Consider the following 22,128-nt stretch of genomic DNA (forward strand, 5'->3'; position numbering starts at 1 on the left):
GCTTTTTTAACTCATAACAGTTTTTTTGCTCTAATAATTATTTTGCTCTTATGATTAGCCGCGAAGCGATAGCTGTTGGTCATTAGTGGCCTAATCTTGGCTTTGTTTGGAAAAAAATCATCTGTCTTATGTTTTTACTCGTTGTCTTCCTTGTTTTCGGTAGGATTGTTTGATCACGTGCTTAAAAGTCAAATGACATTTTTCGGCGACTTCTACCACTCAGCAGCTAAATTTGTATGAGTCGCATCATGTGATCTTGGTTTTTAATCGGCTAGATGGCACCGAGGCAAGATGTCAACACTGCGCGTGAAAACAAGTGCTTACTTATATCAATAAGTAGAAAAACGTCCAAAGAAGAAAGAAAATTAGAGTTGCTTTTGTTCAAGCATTTTTCTGAGAAAGCGAACAACAAAAGTTAGCGTGGAAAAGAATTGCGGTAACTGAGTAGAACTTGTTGTTCAGGTAAAATAATTTTGAAGCAGTGTTTTTAGTTTTAACTTCAATTTATCAATCCAAACGGTTAATCGCACATTTATTATCAATTATTGTACATTTGGGAGTTTTATTGGCCATTTTGTGGAGATATCAATTTTTTATGCGCAATTTTGAATTATTTATCTTTTATAATCGTTTTCATGAATTGCTTAGCAGTTTTTATTTTCTTCGCGTTTTTTCAAGGTAAAGATGTTTTTGGTTGCAATTAGTGTTTTTATTGGATTTGTTTAATTTTGATTTGAGGAATCTTTTTTGTGTGCCCCCCCCCAGCTTAGTGGGTGCAGACTGCACCCCCAGACGCATGTGCCATATGTTTACATAATGATTTGCCATGTAATGACACGTGCTCTCGAAAAGGGGGGAGGTGCATAATGTAATGGGGGAGGGGCACAAACGGAGAAGATCAGATTTGAGTTATTTTTGTGTCGATTGTCACTGACCCAACAGAAAGGGCTTTGGAGAGCAGTTGCTGGAAATTCGCAATTTGTCAGAAAATTGCTTAGATTCAGAATTTTTCTCTTCAAAATCTAAACAACTCTTTAAAATTTAAACAGCGCACTTCTTCTTGTTTCCAATGTCTGCCTGCTACATACAGTTGTTTTTTGTTTTGTCTAGTTTGTTCTAGTCATTGATTCAAGATAAACGGTATCCCAGGGTAAATTAGATCGCATTTTGGAGAGATTTAGACATTTGTTTTCTTGCAAAAAATATCACATTTTACTTTTTTCATTTCAATTACTTCCTTGGTATCAGTTTATAGATAAATTGAGTGATGATATTTTCTATCATACGTAACATACTTCACAATACAAAAAAAATAATTTTTCCTCTCATTTAATTCAAATTGAGAATGGAAACTCTAATTGAAATTTAATAGAGGTCGCCCACACTAGAGTGCATTGAAGAAAAAAATTGTTTGTTAATTAGAGATTAGTTTTGGATTTTTAAATTTTATTCAGTTTAAATTTTAATTAAAGGTCTCACCGGTATATTGCGTGGCTGTTGTCCAGCAATTTGCCAGCTATGTGAAAATTTTTTATACTGTGATAATTTTTTATTCTTATTTTTACTCCTATAATAATTGTACATACCGTCTTCTTGTGTCGTGCCTGAGATTTGGAACCCCCAATCACTGCTTTTGTCTCCCCTCACAGCTCTGACATCAAACATGTACTCGGTGCTGGGTCGCAAATTGGAGAAGTAGTAATAAGTATTACTTGTATTGACGATAACTATATTCTCCTTGATATTGTTCGCTTCTAATATTCGTGGCATACATCTTATTTGGAAGACTTGACCTCGAGTGTGGTTCGCATCAAATCGTACACTGATCGAGTCTTCAGTTAAAGGAAGGGTTTTGAGGTTGGTTGGTGTTGTTAGGGGCAATTCTAGTGGTTCTGAAAATCAAATCATTTAGTTAAAAAAATCGTGACGTCATCATGACTGATGCGTTCCTTTCCCCGTGAACAAACATTTGCATAATTATATTACTGATAATGGTGACTGAAGTTTTTTCCGTGTTTTTTCCTCTTACCAAATATATACCATCAAATACACCAATAGGCATATATACCATCATTTCAGGTGACTTTTCGCGCGGGGTAGTGGTATTTTAAGTTAAATATTTAAACTTACGTTTCACCCTGGTTTTGACATTTATCTGTACAGCATTCGCGTCAGACATTTTTGGACTTTTGTTGTACGCCAGAACAGCGCAGATATAAGTCGTGTCTGGCTCAAGGTCGGTGAATGTCATTGAGAACTGCCTGCTGTCAATCTCCGTTGCAAAATCCCAGGGTTGTGGGAATAGCTTGTTACAGTACACACGGTAGCTTCGGATCTGAAATAAACTGTCAGTTTTTCAAAGTTTTTAACCAAAATTTTTTGAAACGTAACACTCTCCATCGGCTCTGTGAAGATGCTTAACTAACGAATACAGTTTGCTGCTCTTTAGTCCAAAAATATCTCTAGTTTTTGAGAGATTCCGGCAGAATCTTGCAAGACAACGCACCCGCTTGCAAGAGCTTCCACGAAATCATAGAAGATCTTGCAGAATAAATTTCTGTCTCATGATAAGATTTTTGCAAAAGCTTTTTTCTTGACTATAGCATTTAGCATTCCCAGGCTAAATGTTACGTTGCGGTCTTAATCAGGTAACAGAAAGTCTTTCATCAGTAGTTTACCAGAGGTCTGGTCTCTTTCTGATTATAGGCACGCGACAAAATAACTCACAAACATAAATGTAATCGGCAGGGCTATAGATTCCAGCCTCAACTATTTGTCACTCTGATCTTTTCACTTTTCAAAAGTGACACGTCTTGCCTGAATCATATGTCTTAAATTTTGAAGAGTATTGCGTCTTGTCAAGCAAGGGTTATCATCACATACAATTTTTATAGATTCAGTTTTTGATAGTTTATGCAACCGCTATAGTCTTATCTCATTGGTTTTCCTTTTATGGATAACAATTCACCTTTGTTGAGTTGCTGTTTGAAGGAGGTTTCCATACCACTGAGATACTCGTGTCAGTTATCACATCTGCTGATAGTTCACACTTCCCAGGAATCTCATTCTCTGAAATAATAACCAAGAAATGAGTCTGGCAACTACTAGTTTCTTAATTGGAGCGAAAGCCTTATTGTCGACATCGTGCGTTTGTCTTTTGTTATCAATTTTTTTCGATTTTGTTCATTTCCGAACCCGGACTTGAGTTGCAGAGCACTTCAGCGCTGAACCAGCATATTTCAAGAGAAAAAAATTAATTCAGTTCTGAAACATTGCATCTCCAGAATATTCTTTACACAAGTTTCTAAACAAAGTTTCTTTATGTGCAGTATTTCTTCATTATATTGAGGTCATAGAGTTTGCTCAGTCTAAATTTATCCTGTATTGTCTGAAAATTACTCATGAGCTAAAGTTAAGTCGGAGCAGCATGATGTCTTACTTTTATTACTCATAACTGGAAATTACCATAGTAGTATACACGCTTTTCATTCTTAAGCTTTTAGGTAACTACCACAACGCCCATTTGACTGAGTGGTTACGACTTGCTACCACTCAGTCTATGCTACCACTCAGTCATTAAATGCTACAAATACCCATCACGTGTTAGAAGTTCGAATTGCATACAAAGCAAACCTTGTTGGAGGGAGTTAAGCTGAACATACTACTTTTCATACACTAAATTTTACTCAAATATCAAGACTACCCAGTTTTAAATTGTGACAAAAACATCCAGGAAAAAATGTCTAGACTGATTCAGCGCTGATTTGCCCTACCGCCAAACTCCGGGAACAGAGGGAGACCAATTCTTGGTGATCAAGTCATACCGTTGAGGATGAAACAAAATAACGGTGGTGAAAGTCTCCCCCCCCCCCAACTTTCCCAGCAATTTACAATCGACAAATTAAAAACACGATTATCTCACCACCCAACGGTCTGGGACAGTTTTCTTTTTCTTAATAGAAAGACACTTTGGATATACGTCGAATTTTTGCCAGTTTTGCCCTAAACATAAGTTATTTCTAAAGGGGAGTCGAATTATTAAACTAATGCAAAAACTGAATTAATCCAAGCAGTCAAAATTTTAAATAAAAATAATTTATTTCTTCATAAATTAAGTTAAAAAGAATTAAATAATCAAAATAAATGCAATCTTCAGGCCAAAATGGCAAAATTTTTTGGTCGAAATATAGTCTGTGATAGCAAATACTTTTTTGTTCGGCCCGCATTTTTGTCAACACGTCACGCCAAACTTTTACGGAAAATGTTTTTCCTATATCTCAAAATCGAACGTTCGGGAGATGTTTTGCTGTAGTTTTAAAGGTATTACAAAAAGGTACTCTTAGAGCTGAAAAAATTAGACGGTCACATTTGTATAGATATGAGCAAAAACCATAATTAGATTATTTGTGTTCATCATTGGTCACTATCAAAAAAAATCAAATCAACAATTTTGCTGCTCAAGACTATCACAGCTCATCAGAACAGTTTAAAAATAAACAACTTTGATTTGAACAGGAATTGTTCAAAAAAACTAGCATTTTCCTAAAATTGCGATTATTACTAGAAAAAAAAGTAATTGAATTCAATTGTCCTGTCCAGTTTTGTGTCAATAATTATAAATTTTCATATGCTCAGTATTGGAAAAATTGATCACCACTGTTTCTGAGGTAAAAACAAATGTAAAACGAAAATAATTTAATTTTTGCTGAAAATTTTCATATGGCGCTAAAGTCAGCTGAAAGTTTTCAATTTTTCTCTTGCATTTTCAACAAACAAATGAAAATTTTTCGTAATTTTTCTACCTGCTATCTGTGTAAACTTATGGAACCTGATCTGCTGGTTGCTCAGACACCAGTTATTGCAATATTGCGATTTTTTAACTTTTAAGAAAAACTGCAACCATTCCTTCTCGTGAGTGTCAGAGATACTCAAAGCTTGTTTATCAATTTTTTTTCTACTTCATTTTCAATACTAAAAATTTTGATAATACTATACATTTTACTGCGAATAAACAATTCAGCGGCCTCTGAGCAAACAGTATTTGAATTTGTGCATATGAAAAACTTTGTATTTGTATTTGTGCAATGCAAATGTTGTTTTTCCGTCATAAAAAAACATGAAAACAGTTAATTATTTCTGTTTCTATGGTCATTAAAAAAATCATTCGCTATTCATAAAAAATATGTATATTTATCGGCAAAATTTAAAGCCAATTAAAAACGGTTCTACTAAAAATCGCGATTAAAATTTGCCATGTTTTGTCATTTGCTAGCAGAAATCCCAGTTTTCTGATTCAATAATGAATATCATCATTATAATAATAATCATCATCGATTTCTTTGTAATCGTATCCTTCTACCAAGAATATCTGCACCTAAGTTTAACATTCTCTTACCAGGCAACTCTTTTTCCATTGTGCGTCCAGTTATCCACAATGAGTAAGGTCCAGTCCCGTTCATATTAATTGCGGCTACTGACACTTCGTATTCAGCATCGATATTCAGATCTTTTAGAACGAATTCAGACATGAGAGTTTTTGCAAGTTCTCCTGTGTCCAGAGCTGAGATGTAAGCCAGAAGTTCTTGATCAGACAGCTGGTACTTTTCCAGTTTGGTTTCTCGCTGGCGTTTTTCCCGGTATTTGACGTAGTAACCTGCGAAGTGAAATAGATTCTCATGGGTCAAAATAATTAATGTTCAACATTTTTCTGCATTTTTTGCGCATCCTTTGCAGCTACTCGAAGGGACGGTCGAGAAAAAATTGGAAAACGATGACAGGGTATTAAAATGTTTGCAAATCTACCATCTAGCATGAATTACGTCATTTTCTTCCTGTACTTTTAGAGATTGAATGCGATGTATCAATATCGGTTATAATAACATTATATATAAAAAACTGCTGCTCGAAAAATGTGTAAGTCAATAAAATGATATTGTAAATGTTGCAAAATTGCAGCAGATTATATGATTTTCTTTTTGTTCTCCTTCACTGACTCTCAGAAACCCTAGTTCAACTCTCACAGTTATTTTGCAAGATTCTGTCAATGATGGTGGTCGTGTGAGATCTGGCTTAAAACGTTCATCTTGGAAGATTATTGTAAGACTCTCACAAGATAACCGTCTCAAAAAAATACAGTTAATTTGTAAAAAAAAACATACAAAAAATATAGGCGTCTTTTTCTTGAAAAAAAAAATGGCAGCACATTGATGGTTTCATTGCCAATATATAGACATGACAAAAAACAAAAAAACATAGCAGGACAAGTCCTGACCTACAATTCAAAGAAGTTTTATTGACTTAACAAACAACTAGACCTAGAACGGACAATGAGTGAATTGGGAAAACCATTTCTAAAACAAAAATCAAATGAAAAACAAAACAAAAAAACCACTAGTGAGATATGTAATTTTGATTCCAACAAAAAAACTAGGTCCAGAATGAGCTGTGAATGGATTGGGAAAACTATTTAGAGAAAAATCCGATCCAAAAAATCGAAAAAACAGTAAAAATCAGAGTGAAATTGCCGCATGTGAACAAAAAACCACTACCGAGAAACCGAAATTTTTGTTCAAACACCGTTTTCTCACTCTACTTTAAAATTAGAGCGAAAAAAATTCACGCCGCGAAACCACTCCCTTTTTCGCTCCATTTCCTGTTTCGGCGTGACCAAAATCACCACTCCAATTTGACTTCAAAAATCATTAAAATATGTGAACAGATCTTAAAAAAAAACATAGCTGGAAGAATTCCGGAAACGACTCGAAGTGAAAATCCATTTAAACGCCATCCAACTACTCATCAAACAAAATGTGCCTTCACTAATTTATGATTATCTTGAAACAAAGTCATGAAACAAAAAAGTAAAAACAATAAAATCAAATTTGTTAAAATATGATAAATCTTTTTGTTATGATAAAATATGATCAAATTTTGTTATAAATTGAGATCGCAAAAAAACTTTCTCTGCCAAAATAACTTCATCAAAACAACTAGTACTTACAAAAACCACTTATGTGAATTTTGAAAAAATACTTTAGGCTAAAACTGCAAAAAATTAAGAAAACTAGTTCCAATTTTCGCCATTTTTTGTCATATTTCTCAATAAAAAAATGATTCTTACCCACAAAACTGTAACCAATTGTTATTATAAAATTGCGCAAGTAGAAGGGGTTTCTTCAATGCCCATTTGAGCGAGTAAAACAAAATAATCGTCAAAAAAACGCAAAAATTAGCCCGAAAATCAGCAACATACATTAAAAACCTCCAAATTGTCATAAAATTCATATTTATTTCCAGAAATTCTCAAACCACTACCGAAACCAGCCTAAAATTAAAACAAAATCATAACCAAACCTCTTAACCAAAATAAATGAAAAAAACTGCTTTAAAATGCCGCACGTGAACAAAAAAATTTCGCTCGCTTAGAGAAAATTTTTTCACACATCAATTTCTCTCTCTCAAAAAAAAGCGGTAAGAGCAAAACCCACTCTCTTTTCGCTCCGCTCTTCACTTTTGTTCAGCGCCAAAATCACTCCAAATTTTTTCACGCGTTTCAATTCCCGCTTCAAAAATCACTCCAATAAAATTGATTAAAAAAAGGACTTCTCCAATACTCCTCTTCGAGTCGTAAAAAGACAGCGCCCCAATGCAATTCAAATTCTTTGAATTGTAAGAAATCAGAATAGGTTTAAACAGCTTGTTGAGTAAGTTCATCAACAGAAATCATGATAGATAAAAAAAAAGATGTAAGAAGATCCAGAACCCTCTAATTGATGTGTAGCAGTTCAATTTAAGTCAGTCAATCAGTAGGGACAAGTTCGCTATCAAGGTTAAATATGTATCATTCTTTTTTTATTAAAAAGAGAAAAATTTGGCAAGAACCGCTCAAAGCAGACGATTATCTTGCCAGAGACCTGCAAGAAAGACGGTTGTGTTGACAAAAAACGGTTATATTACAAGGTTTTTGCAAGACTCTGGTGTGATTATGTATAATTTTGCAGGTGTCTTGCAAGAATCCTGCAAGATAACCGTCGGATTTTTCCACTATGGAAACCATGTACAGTAAGAGTGTTTATTTGTGTTGAGTTCACTACCAACATTTAGCTTTTGAACTATCTCAGATCTAAATTTAAATAAGTTGCTGACTTTGTTCAAAAGATAAGCCCCCTGAAAATCTGTTTCTGAAAAATATTTGAATTACTTTAACAAATGGAAACGGTGATCACAAAAAAGTGAAAATTTTGAGATACATGAAAGGCATGTTTGAACATCTTATGACGTGAGAAAACAGATTCTTGAGAGTCCTCTCAGAAAGGGCTAGTAGTACTTAGCAGAGCTTTTTAAAAATAACTTTTATTTTCATAATAGTTAATTTTTGCAGTTTTTAGATTTGGCTTGATATCGCTTGCCACGTGGCATCATAGCCGAGAGGTATGGCGAGTAATTCACAGGGTACCAATTGAGAGGTCAATCTCCTACCTCCGTGAAGCACAATTTGTGAAAATGAGCGGTCACTTAACCATAGCTTCTGGCTGACCATAGTCTGTCAAACATTGGCTGCAATGGTGGTACTATGTGAAAGATTCAGACGCAAAAAGTGGTCATTGTTACCAAATGAAAGCAATTCCGCTCATGAAAGGAACGCTCTGAAATGTGGAATTAAAAAAATCAGTTGAAACCAGGCCGGTTGCAACAATGTTGCCGTGGCCTGATGTTGTTCCCCTGCAATCAAACAGAAACAAATTATTATTCCATAATTAGTTACCTGTGAGTTGTCCATTCCAGTCTTCCAGTTTTGGTGGTTTCCACTGCAAAATTAACCGACTAATTGAGTCAGCAAACACTTTCAAACTAGTAGGCTCCCCCGAGGGCGAATCTGAGAGAGTCTGTTCACGAATTGGTTCGCAGTGTAGCCCAAACCCGAACTGATTTCGTGCCCGCACCATAAAATTGTATCGAGAAAATTCCTGCAACCCAACAGCTGCAAAATGGTTCGTAGTTACGACGCTGGTTCTCGAGTACCCACTTGCGACATTTTCCTCCCGAAACAAAACTTCGTATTCTAGAATCCCAAAACGTTCATCTAAGTCATCCCAAACTAAATCAATTTGACGTGATGAAACACCGTCGATTCGAAGGTTGCGGACGCGTTCTGGTTTTAAGACTTCGGGAAGAGTTGGTAAAACGAGAGGTCCAGAAAATGCACCTACGCCTCCGGATTTGTCGAGGGCCCGAACTCGGAAAGAGTAAGAGGTTCTAGGCGTGAGATCGGTTATGTTAGCTGAAGTGGCCCCTCGTCTGGTGGTGATCATTTTAAACCTAGAGTGCAAAAATTGGTAAAACTTTATCACTATAGTAATTACAATATAGATTCCAGACCAAGCAGGCAGTATGAACGCTTGTATTACCATAGAAAATCATTTTTTAAAATAATTGTGAGTAAATTTGTACTCGAATGTGTGTACAAGTTTGATAAGGCATATTTAATGTAGTGGCTGCGTTGTTTAGGCAATTTACTAAAATTTAATTTAAATATTTTTGTTAGAATTCGAAAAATTTTATTCTTAATTACAAAATTTTCAAGCTAAAATGAAAATTGAAACATCATTCGATGAAAAATAAATCTATTTAGCCCTCTTTGTTTTTCTGGTTTAAGTAAAAACAATGAATAATGGAAAAGCCATAAAACAATTTTTTATTATCTCTCAATACAAAAAGTTGAAAACAATAATAACCAGTCTAAAACTGCGACAACCATTCCATTTTTTTTGAATTTCTTATATTTCCTTCTACAGCCTTATATATTGATTGAAAATCGCAAATACATGTGATCAAATTTCAATTACCGGTTAGAATTGGAAGCACTCCAATATCGGATTTCGTATCCCTGGATATTAATTGGGGGAGAAGGGGGGTTGTTCTGGGTCAGAGTTGTGCCCCCACTGACTGGGCTGACCCAGTTAGAACCAACTGTCCCACTATCTGTTTGCCCATAAACCCCAAAAGGACTGGTCAAAACTGGGGGCTGCCAGGCTAGCTGGATAAAACGACTGGAAATGGTGACCGCCAGGACCGTTTCGGGAGGACCCAAGTTAGACAGGAGTTGAGAACCGGATTGATCTAAAACAAAAATAGTGGTAATAAAAAATAATGAACATAAACCGACTAACGTCGCACAAATGGCTCTCGAATGACAGGCGGGCCAATTTAATGCAGGGGCTGTTGACTAGATAAATTTCTCTTCATGGGTAGAAAAGCGTCCCACCAGTGCATTATTCGAACCCCCGACCTCAGGAGTTCTCGGCAGAATCATTAGGCTTTCAGTCTCTTGTTATCTCCTTTTAGCAACAAACTTTACTTCAGAGTGAGAGCAATTGCGATCACTCAAAAATGAAGAAGACAAGGCTGAAAAAGTCACTTGAGAAGTCACTTCGTTCGAGAGCAATTAAAAGGTATTGTTTTTCGCATCACTGCTAATAGTAAATATAGCCGGCAGACAGTTTAATATGTACAATTTTCTGCCAGTATCTAGGGGAGAAGAAGTTGGGGTGGGTACTTTTTAAATGCGAAAAAATTCTCTTTCATCTCATTTTCTATTACCTCCAAACGGTTTCGGAAAAAAACCCACGGAAAAACCCCACATAATTTTAAATAGGAAGTAACCCCCCACGCAAATAAGCCCCCATTTTTCCGTGGGGTTTATTTTCTAGACCCCACTTCCAAAATCTGAATAAAATTTTGACACTAAAACTCGACGAAAATCCTTATGTTCACGAAAATCCTTATGATCATTTCCTCCATCCTTATGTTCACAAGGATGGAGGAAATGAAAATATGTCCCCGACAGTTGGTCACTTCTGACATTCTAACATCAACTGGTAACCATTTTGATCATCTAAAAATCGGTGAAGAACTTTATGTTGTACAGGCTGTCACTTCTACCATGATCATACCTGACCATTCCAGGATCATACGTGACCTTGACCCTTTTAGAAACCCATATCATAGCGTGCAAAAATATTGTGTGATGTCATTTTTTTTAATTAAACAGTTTTGTTTTCTTGCTTCATGTTGAAATCAATATATAACTAAGTTCTTTCAAAATATCTTTTTACATATATCTCCAAATCCAGTTTATTCTTCGACCAAGTTTTTTTTCAAATCACGTTTATTATCTACATTATCTTATCAGATGCGTACCTTTCGCCATAATGCATCTTTGCAGCCTTATTTTGAATTCAAATCATTTCTTTGAACACCCCATAGAAATGTCAAAATGAGTTATACGTCAGAGCTAAAATTGCAGAGCATACTCTACGTGATTTCCTACCCCCTAATTAAGATTGACATTTCAAACGTGGGATATTCCTAAAGTTGGCGAGGATTGCGGGTGTTGGGGGGGGGGGGGGGGGGTGAAGTGAAGGGGAATGGGTGGGGATATACGTATGTTATCGCCAAACTGTTCACTATTCACTATACCATAATCTATATGCAGTATGTGTCGTAAGATTGTGAACATAAGAATTAAATTTGTGTGAATTTCGTCCGAAGTGAGATAATCTGTCCTCAGTGTTGTCTCAATTAGAGATTGAAATTGAAGGATTTAGGATGTCAAATAGTAAAATCCAAAATCCAAATGGAGTTTTACTTTTGAGACAAAATCTATAGATTGACCTGAAAAATCAAAAATCAGTTCTGTTACATATTATAGATTTATTGTGTTTAAAATATAAATTTTGCGCCCAATCGCGCAAGCTCTAAATTTACAAATAGTAACAGGGATTCAACTTTGAACTGCGGCAATGCAGGGGGGGGGGCATAATGGCAAATTAAACAATGACTGCAAATTTTTTTATTTCTTTTTAAACGTTCGCTTCAAATTCATCTAAGACTTGAATAGAGCTTTTCACAATATCTTTTTGTAGTTTTTGTATTTTTGGTAATGTTGAAACAGAATGTCTCTATTTTGAGGAAGTTACAAGTTTCGGAATCAATAACTAACGCTCAAGACCTTTGAACAAAAATCAGTCCTCAAAAATGTCTTAATTGTCAAAATTGCGTGATTAGATCTCAAATGTTTCCTGAAAACACTCAAATTTGACACAAAACTCGACCTGCTAGAAAAACGACTCTCGCCCTCACTTTGCATTGTTTTCCCAACCCCGTTAATCACGCGCTAAATTTGCCCGAGCGCCCTTGGAAATACTTGATTCAAGTCCACAATTTTTCCCTAAAATGGGAGATAATTAGTTGGTGGGGCCCCACAGATTCCCTAAGGATTCATGGAGATTTCAAAGTGGCAATTTTCCCCAGTTTTCCACACTTTTTCCTTAAATTTCTTCACGTCGGGGGCAATCCCGAATTAGGAGTGAATTCCCAGTTTTTCCTTGCCTCATAAAAGCTCGTATAATCAGATATTGGATTTTAAACTTTGATAGCAGAAATGTCAGAAAACCGAAAAAGTGTCAAAGGAAAATTATGTCCCTCATAATTTTTTACCCTGATTTCACCCAATTTTTCAGGGGAGGATACTTTTTAAGAGATAAGTGCCTATTTATACTTTGCGTCCGAAAATGAAAGTTTTCAAGGCTCCTTAGATGTGAGAAACTTTTTAAAATATTTTTAACTGTTTTAGAAATAGGCTTCTCTACTCATTAACTCAATGAGTTAAAAAAACTGGTTCTAAAACAATTATTGAAAAAAACTTTTTGAAACGTAAAAAGCCTGAAAAACTTCCTTTTTTGCCAGCAAAACGTACTTAAACAATTATCTTTTACAAAACAACCAAGAGATAATTAAATCGAGAGCCGAATTTAGTCATACAATTTTATCGAGTACTGGAACTGTATTCAAAATACCGTGAAAAGAATTAAACCAGGAAAGATTGTTTTAATTTCAAGCTTGTGTTTGCTTTGACAAGCTAAAGGAAACATCAAACCTAACAACAGAAACGGAATAAAACTATACAGCCTAAATTTGAAATAGGCTAATAAAAGCCGACAGCTTGTATTACAGCACGAAAATGTGAAAATTGATCATTTCCTAATTAAAAAAAACTGCACTTCGTTAAAAAATTTATTATAATAACCGTCAGTTTTTAGCAAAGTTTTGACAGTAAAAATTTATGGAGAAAAATTCCAAGAACATTTTAGTTATATTTCATCTGCTAATTGAGCGTTCTACTTGGATTACACAATTTCTTGAAAAATGCCCTTTAGTTAAAACATGACAACTATTGATCGCACTTCCAAGGAATGAAATGTTTGAAAAGTCGAAACCTTTCAAGTTGTCGAAAGAAACATTAATTTAGAAAACTTGGGAAACATCAAAAGGTTCTAAACGTTCGAAAGTACAGCCCGAAGGAATCTTTGCCAAATTTGGGATCATTTATGTTCACACTCTTTAGATAACTGTCCAAAAATTTTTGGCTACACTAAAACGAGAAATGTATCATAACCTCAGAGCAAATTTATCGAGTACGTCATTCAGGAAGTTGATGCAGATTTTCGGACGACATATTTGAGAACAGTTTCTTATTATGCATGTTAATTGCCGAAAAAGCAAATGTTTTTGAACCGCATAGTCCTGGCGCAGTCTAAAAATTACTTAGGATGTTATCACACAGTAATGAAAAGGCACTTTACAGTTGGAATTCGATGATTCAGTACTGATTTGCAACTACACTAGTGAAATGATTGCTTTGCATTTGTGCAAAGATCTGAAAACATTGGGCAGACAAAAATTTAACAACAAGGTCTCACCGAATACTGCACATGGCACATAATGTTTCAACATTCACCATTCACTTTGGAGAATGTGTTGAAACCATCAAGCAAGAAAGTATAAAAATCGTTGAAAAACCGGATTGCAAAAAAATTGTGTTGTGCTCGGCAATTCTTAATGTAGTGAAAAAAAACTTTATCAAAATAAACACCAACTGAATCCTTTAACTTTCATCCATAATATCAATGAATACTATTGAAAACAAAAAAATGAGATATTGGGCTATTTAGGTTTAGTTAACTCAAATGAATGGTTCCATGAAAAAGGAAGATGTTTTTCTACTGAACATATTTTTTGCATCTATAGAAAAATGAATTCTCCTAAAGGCAATTAGGAAGTAATTTTGGATGCAATCAAAGGGTTGTTTTCCTCAAAGAACAAAAAACTGATAATTGATAAGCAAAACAATGAGAAAACAGTACAATTTTTCTTGAAAAATAATATAATCCAATTCGCAGTCGTGGTTCTTGTTTCAATCTGTTCGTTGTCATGAAAAACGGAAATGAACAATGGTTTTTTGACGGCAAAAAATATGATTTTTTGGATGCATTTTGTTTCTTGAGTTTTTACATTTATTTAACAAACGGAAGAGCGGGCAAAGATTAAGAGAGAACAATTAATTTTCAATTGAAAGAATAAACAAATTTTTCAATACGACAAAAAAACAAAAACCGCATTCGTATGGAGTCTGCTAATTTCTTCGAATTGTGGTTTTTATCGGATAGGGACCTGTAAATTGAATGTAAATCAACTGCCGTATTTTTTAAATAATTTTTTGAATGTTTATTGGAATTAATTGAACTAAGAGACAATGCTTGGACACAGTACAAGAAAACGTTTAACGTCTCAAAATTCCGTATGTAACATTATAATCCATTACTATGCATAAAATCAGAGCTCGCTGAAGGAAACTGCAGCTTGACCATCAACAAAGCAATTAACCATTTTTAAATATTAAGTGTCGAATAAATTAGTATAAGTGAAGTTTCTGAACTGTGTTGTTTTTAACTCTGTAAATAACCTTGTATATTATAGAGATCGTGTGAAATGAGTTGAAAACCAACTTATTTTTTTTTACTTTTGATAAACACAGTAAACACAAAAGTTCAGAGAAAAAGGTCAGCTCAAAAACAGCAATTGGTATTATTCAAAATTTGCTTTCTGGTTCAAACCAATCACTCTAAAATTTAATCTTAAATATCTCAAAACAAGCATGGATTTCAGATTAAAACCATTTTTTAAAACAGGATTCAATGAAATTCTACAAATTTTTCATTATTAGTCATCTATTTTGCAAACTTAAATTTTTCTGCTTGCGTTTTGCTACAAAAAAATCCTATTTTCACACACTTAACAAGGTATGTCTTGAAAATTTAATAGAAAAACGTCAATGTCCCAAAACAGTGAATCAAAAGAACGAAATGAATGCAGATTGCGTTTTTCAAATCAATTCAACGGTACAACTCGGTTCATATTTTTCCGTTTTGTCATTCATAGCGGGAAAATAGCACTAAAAATGCCACACTTAATTGTTGCTACAGTAAGAAGAAAACAATTGATGCAGAACTGAGTTGATTCATCAAAAAGAAAAATTAAATGTTTGATTAGAAAACACAAAACTCAAAATCACTGCAAACTGGTCCAATTTTAAAGTCTAAAGTTAAGTCTTCCAAACAAATTTTTCTAGTAAAAATCTCAAGTACAACTTATTTGAGGACAGAAAAAACCAGCTGAAGGCACAAAATATGCAGAAAAATTGCTGGACTTACAAAAGAGAGAGAGAAAAAGCTGAAATCCACAAAGAATGTAAAACTAATTTAAAAAATTAAGGAAAACTTACGAAAAAAGTTGGAAGAATTCTTGAAGCTATGGTTCTCACAGTCTTTTTTTGCGGTTTTTAATTATCACCAATACCCCTCGCGAATGAATTGTTTTAAGAAAATGATAAAAGCAGTACTTAAAATGATTCATTTGTGTTTGTTGGATTTAAACAATATCAGCTTGTACCGCCCGCAAGAAAAAAACATTCAGAAAACTTATAGTTTGCACAAGTCCTCTATGAACTGAGGATAACGTCAATTTGTGTCTCAGTTAAGAAGAGCTCAAAAAAACGGCGAAAAATCATGATGAAGTACCTAACTTTTGAATAAAAACTTTCGAAAAGATACTCTTCACGTTAACTATAGGCCTTGCAACTAGTGCTTACAAAAGCTAATGAGCTTAAATTAATACTGCATTGAAAGTTCAAAGTCATGCAAAAAATATCTTAACACAGCTCACAAAAGAAGACAACATCTCGCACTGATAAACTCAAATTCTTCGGATTGCAAAAAGGCAAGATAGCCGGATCTCACCTAGCTGAGTTGCATATTAAAGTTCTACCAATTAATCAAAAATCCTCTCAGCCTTCACCAGCCTTTTTTAATTGAAGAAAAAGAAAAAGAAGAAATTTAAATATTAAAACATTTATCATGTTCCCCCTAACTGTTTGCGATTTCTTTCGAAATTTTATTACGAATCACTGAACAAAGCTGAAACTGTTCACCAAAAATGTCATATGATTTTTTGAGAAATTTTGGCAAGAAAAGATGAGAAATTAATATACGTTAATTAATGGAATAAAAAGTAATAACTCAATTTTCTCTAGGATGCTCTGAGAAATTTCCGATTCGGTTTGGAAAAAAGCCAGCCTCGCATAAATATTCCGCCATTTCCAGAAGGTAATAATGGAACAATAAACCTACAACCCCCCCCCCCCCAAACACCCCCCGAAACAAAAACAGCAATACGTGAACAGATTACTTTAATAAGCTCGTGTGAAAATTTTAATCGGTGTTGCATTGATATAGGTTGTTTCTTTGACAAAAGTGATAGAAAAATATCGATTACTATTGATACATGCGAACACACAGGTATAAAAATGTCAATTATAGACCACCGCTTTCTACCGGGGAGAAAAAAAACAGTTGTATAATATTCTATTTTCAGTATGGTGAAATTTCATTGTGTTTAAACCTCTCCAAAGTATAAAATTGGCTTGCAGTTGGTTTTAAATAGACTTATGACACATAGCTATAGAGCTCATTACGGATATCTCAGCAGTTTGTCAAGTGACAAAAATCAAATTTGGTGAAGCCAGCCAGTCAAAATCTAGGGTTAAGGTTATAAACTAGGTGGGTTATAATTAATCGCACTTGCTTGTGAGCGATTTAATACTTCCCAGATTGCAAAGTCTGATTGGTGTCGCGACAGAACTTAGGGCGAGATTTCAAAAGTAAACAATTTTAGGGGTTGTTGAGTTTGAAAGCTATTGGTTGTACCTCCGAACGCAATAGCTAATTTTGTATATAATTAAACCTGAGGTTTTCGTCCGAACCAAGTGAGGAAAAAAATTCCAATTCATTTTTTCTTCTGACGTATAAAGAATAAACAACATGAAGTCTATACAAAACATGCGCCCAGAAAAAACTCTTAGTTCATCGCCATCTATCTTATTTTATCACCACAAAAATTTGCGATTCGTTTTCAGTCTTCAAAAGCTGTCAAATTCAACATAGGTAGCTGCCATGTCCAAAAGTATTCAGAACTAGTGCTTGATTGAGTAGCGCATGTTACATTCGTGCCCAGAGATGAGTGAAAAAATTGTTTAAATTTAAAGACGTAGGTGTTGTTGTTGTTATTGTTGTTGTGTTTTGGATTCCCAGTTGGCCTGGAGGGGCCTGTGCCCGTGGTGCAAATTATAGTTTGAAAAGAGTATCATTGAGTCTGAACAGTTTTTATTAGCCACCAGGGAAAAGCGCAAACAGACTATTCTATCACGATCGTCAAAAAAGAGAACCTACTATCTCACAACAGATAAAACTTTCTGGGAGTCTTTCAATGTCCCGTTGAGTCTCTTAAGAGACCTTTTTATCAAGTTAAATATCTCAAAAGCCACTTAGTTGAGTGGTTATGATTACCAATACAAAATGAACGAATACAATTATTCCGGAACACGGATTAAGCTTCTGTTGTTAACCGTAAAAAGTAGAAGAATATCATTTTTCAGTTGAAGAACTGGAAAATTGCAAGAAAATGGAAAAATTGCCAGCTTAAACGGTGCTGTGATTAACAGATTACCGATCACACTTTAGAAAAAACAAAATTCAGCTCAGAAATACTCTTTCAAAAATTTGGATACATTATTCTTAACTTGAGGACAGACAACAGAAATGAATTCCTTTTTGGCTAAAAATTCGATTGATTATGTGCCATCTAGAATTTGGCTACTAGATGCTATTTTCTGTTCATTAAAGCAATGCAAAATACATGAATTACAAGACAGGTGGCAGGATATGCATAATTAAAGAATTGATTTCAGCCCAACCTGATTTGTTCCCCTCTATTGTTCTGAACACTTGCAATTTTGGGCACCATGTGCGATTTTTTTCTACACATATATTGGAAAGGTAGAATCCAAATATGTGTGTGAATAGACACAAAAATAAAAGAAAAGAAAAAAGTTATAATACAAAAGAAGTATTTATTGTTTCATTGGTATAGCCACACCGCTATTTATGATAAACTGTGAACCATTTCAACTATTTATGATTAAAGCATGCCGCATGAAGCCCCCACATCCCCCTCCCCCTCCCGTCATCCTCCCTTCTTTCCACCCCACACCCTTTTTCTTACTCATTCCATCTTTTGACAGATTTTGCACAGGTACTATAACATCTTGAATTAATCGTGTGTAGTTGAGGAGGGGGTGGGGTGGGGGGGGGGGGGGGGGGTTGGGGGAGGGTTTGTGACGGAAAAGAGTCGATGTTTCTATATTTGTCTACAAAGTTAAGCTACATTATTGAGAAATTAGCTGATCGTAGACGTTCCGCTCATTTCAGATGTCATATATTTATAATTAATTGGTTGTAAACATCAATTGTATGCTGTGATTGGTAAACTCACCTTTTCTAATGACGTGCAAGTGTCCAAAGGTAGAAGCCCAGCCAAAATCATTGGTCGCCAGGCACTGGAATATTCCTTCGTCTGTACCCTCACTTCCATATATGGTCAATTCTGTCCCTTCTAAGTTGAGCTGAAACGAAACAGGAAACAGTATTTACCTTGTAGAATATTTCCCATATCTAAAATCGATTGTTCATAACCATTTGATTATAGATGTATTAATACGGATTAACGGTTATGGCGTAAGCTAAGCATTAGCATTGTAAAAATACGAATTAGACAAATATGCAATTTTCGGTGTTCTGTTTTTTCACCCCTATTCTTTTAACCCCCTATATTTTAACCCCGATTTTTTAACCCCGACATCATTTAACCCCTCAATTAATTAACCCCTATATTGTTTCACCCCGATTTTAAGCTTCCTATAATTGAGGATAATTAAGCCTCAATTAATTCTATTTTAATTAATGGAGATTAAAATCGGGGTGAAATGACTGAGGTGTGAACATACTTTTCACACCTCAATCATTTCACCCCGATTTTAATCTGTAAATTCATGTATCATAATTGCCAGGGACATAGAGCTAACGACACAATAGTTTAATGCAAAACTATAACAATTAGCGAATTAGTTATCTCAACTGATCCTTAATGGGGCAAATAAAAACAATTTAAAAGTGGATGGAACTCAAGAACATTTCTTGTTTTATTGCATTTTGAATTCAGCATGATAACTGCCGATTTTGAGTTTACTATTTCTTCAAAAAACAAAGAAATATTGGTTGTAGAAGGCCATGAGTTTTATGTTAAAAGATTAAATAAGTTTACCACTGCCTGGAATTGCTCAAAATTTCAAAGTTACAAGTGCCGCGTTTCCGCTTTAACAAAAGATGACCAACTTATTCGCGTGAACGGTGAGCACAATCATAGTGCTTCGATTGGAAAGCCAGCCACACGAAAAGTTATAAAAGAGATTAAAGCCCTGAGTGAAAACCTAACACCCGCTGCAGCTGTAGCTTCCGCAATTTCACCAATAACTGACGTTCTTTCAACCCAGTATGCGTTATGCGGTATGACAGCGGAAAAGATGACCACGAGCGTTTTATAGTTTTTGGTGATCCCTATATGACATCGGTTCTCGAAAGCTCCAAGTTTTGGCTTGGGGATGGAACGTTTAAACTATCGCCCAAAAACTTCTATCAAACATACACACTTCATGTATATGTTCTCGGAATTGCCCCTGCTTGTTTGTATGCCCTACTTCCCAACAAAACGGAAAAAAACGTACAACCGATTACTTGATGCTTTAGACACTTTTGACCCATATTGTAAGCCGAATAAGATTCTGTTGGATTTTGAATTTGCCCCTATTAATGCATTTCAAAAACATCATCCAGCTTCAATGCTGTTGGGCTGTTATTTCCATTTATTTCAAATTTTTGTTAGAAAAATTGGAGAACTTGGACTAAAAAAAGCTGGTGTCAGAAAATCTTGAAATGGCCCTGGCGCTTAAAATGATCCCTGCTCTAGCTTTCGAAAAAAATGAGCAAATAGAAAAATCTTTTGAATTGATTGTCGAGGAAATAACTAATGTGGCGGATCAGCAGAATTTAGATAGCTTCGTTATTGATAAAATAGACGAGCTTTGTTTATATTTCCAAACAAATAATATCAAGTGTCCACTATTGAACCGTCCTGCCACATTCCCCCCACAAATATGGAATCAAAGAGACGCAGCCATTGAGGAAATTGCCAGAACAACCAATGCTGTTGAGGGCTGGCATTATGGGATACAAGCCTTATTCAGCAGATCCCATCCCGGAATTTGGAAACATTTGACTAATTAACAAAAAGACGCTGCGGTGCAAAAATTAAACTTTTTAAATGCCTCATCCGGTCACAAATTCCCAAAGAAGAAGAAGTATGAGAATTTGAAAGTGAAAGTGCAAAACTTGATGCAGATTTACAGGGATGAAACTGATATTCATTTTTTCAGGGCTATTGCCATATTGACTTAGTTGTGTTTTTATTGTGTATTTTATTGTGTTTTTGTTTTAGTGTGAATTTAAATTCGAACTCCATCTTAATATTTTTGAGTTGGCGCCCTCCTTGCGTCCTCACGGAGTTACGTCGAAGCCTCATACCGTGACTCATTAGGGAATTTGATCCCGGGCGTTAACCTTATGATGGGACCCCTAATTGGGAACACAGTTTTGCAACATTTAGATATGAAGCTTGCACAGCGTAGCTGCTAGCAAAAATTTCAATCTGGATTTCATTGCAAATTCTGCTAAATACACGGTTGAATTTTGTTTTGAATTGCTATTTTTTGCCTTTTCAGAATGTAGGTTTCAAAATTTAGCTTACATCCTTTCATTTGATAAGTACCGGTTCTTTCGTCTTCTAGACTAAGACAATTTTTGAACTTTTTTGATTTAAATCAAAGTGCAACATAAAAGAGGTCAGACTTGTCAAGTGTTCTTTTTCGATCAAAGGCATTGTTCTAAAAAGCAGTCTCGTCATTATTCTTTGATTTGATACAAACGCAAGCTGTTCAATGCCGCACTCTTGAAGGTCAGTAGTTTTGTGTTATTTAAGTCCTTTGAACTTTAGCTTTGCTAATTGTTCTTTTGGATGCCGAAATAGATAAAAGATTTCAGTGTTAAACCGATTTCGGGGTCAATAAATTGCGGGGTTAAATGCCTGAGGGGTGATTATATACGGGGTTAAATTATAGGGGGTTAAATAAATCGGGGTGAAAAGAAGTAGAACCGCATTTTTCACGTAGGATATAATGAAACTTTTTTTACAGGATGTTTACAGAATGGGGGCATACGTTTTTTCACTACCAACTGTTAATTGCATAGAAACATTCGGTACATGTGCGATGAGGTAGTCTAACCATGCTACAAAGATTTCGTGACGTTATTATGCGCAAGCAAAAATTATCCGTAATGAATCTGACCGTTAAGTCAAGTGCCAATTAGTGCTATCATTTAATGAGATTGTAAAATTATCGAAATTGTTCCAAAAAATGAAAAATGTCAGTCTTCATGTTAATGGGAAGATCTAAAAAAAATTAAGATTGAGCTTATATTATGTAACAATTAGGCTGAAAGCTTCAATGTTTTAGCACACCATCAATTAATATCTAATAAATTAAGCAAATACATTTTTTTAAGCGTAAGTCCTTATGAGAGTTGTCGCATCGGCCGACATGATTTTAGCCACAAAGGGCATTAATTATAGCTGACAGTTTAACTAATAAGTGATCAGTAAGAGAGTTTCTCCAACTTTGATCAATCAATTTCAAAAAAATTTCAAAGCCTATGTATCAAAATTTAGGCAATTATTAACCAGCGTATTGATATGCACTCCATCGTCGCCTTTCATCATGATACC

The 22,128-nt window shown here is 34.9% G+C and overlaps 1 protein-coding gene across 10 annotated transcripts in view; it reads right to left on the minus strand.

The window, feature by feature from the left end:
* Window positions 1–22,128, minus strand: part of LOC142350842 (neogenin-like) — a 97,374-nt gene that overhangs the window by 18,600 nt on the left and 56,646 nt on the right. For all 10 annotated transcript variants that reach the window (XM_075402812.1, XM_075402810.1, XM_075402808.1 and 7 more), the window contains 7 exons: window positions 18,727–18,856; window positions 9,846–10,119; window positions 8,765–9,318; window positions 5,396–5,653; window positions 2,969–3,069; window positions 2,131–2,335; window positions 1,587–1,892 (listed from right to left, as the gene is read on the minus strand). In XM_075402812.1, the coding sequence (XP_075258927.1) occupies window positions 1,587–1,892; window positions 2,131–2,335; window positions 2,969–3,069; window positions 5,396–5,653; window positions 8,765–9,318; window positions 9,846–10,119; window positions 18,727–18,856 (1,828 nt within the window). The remainder of the gene's footprint in view (window positions 1–1,586; window positions 1,893–2,130; window positions 2,336–2,968; window positions 3,070–5,395; window positions 5,654–8,764; window positions 9,319–9,845; window positions 10,120–18,726; window positions 18,857–22,128) is intronic.

The sequence above is a fragment of the Convolutriloba macropyga genome, chromosome 12, assembly GCF_964194025.1.
Source record: "Convolutriloba macropyga chromosome 12, txConMacr16.3, whole genome shotgun sequence".
In the NCBI taxonomy this organism is placed as follows: Eukaryota; Metazoa; Xenacoelomorpha; order Acoela; family Convolutidae; genus Convolutriloba; species Convolutriloba macropyga.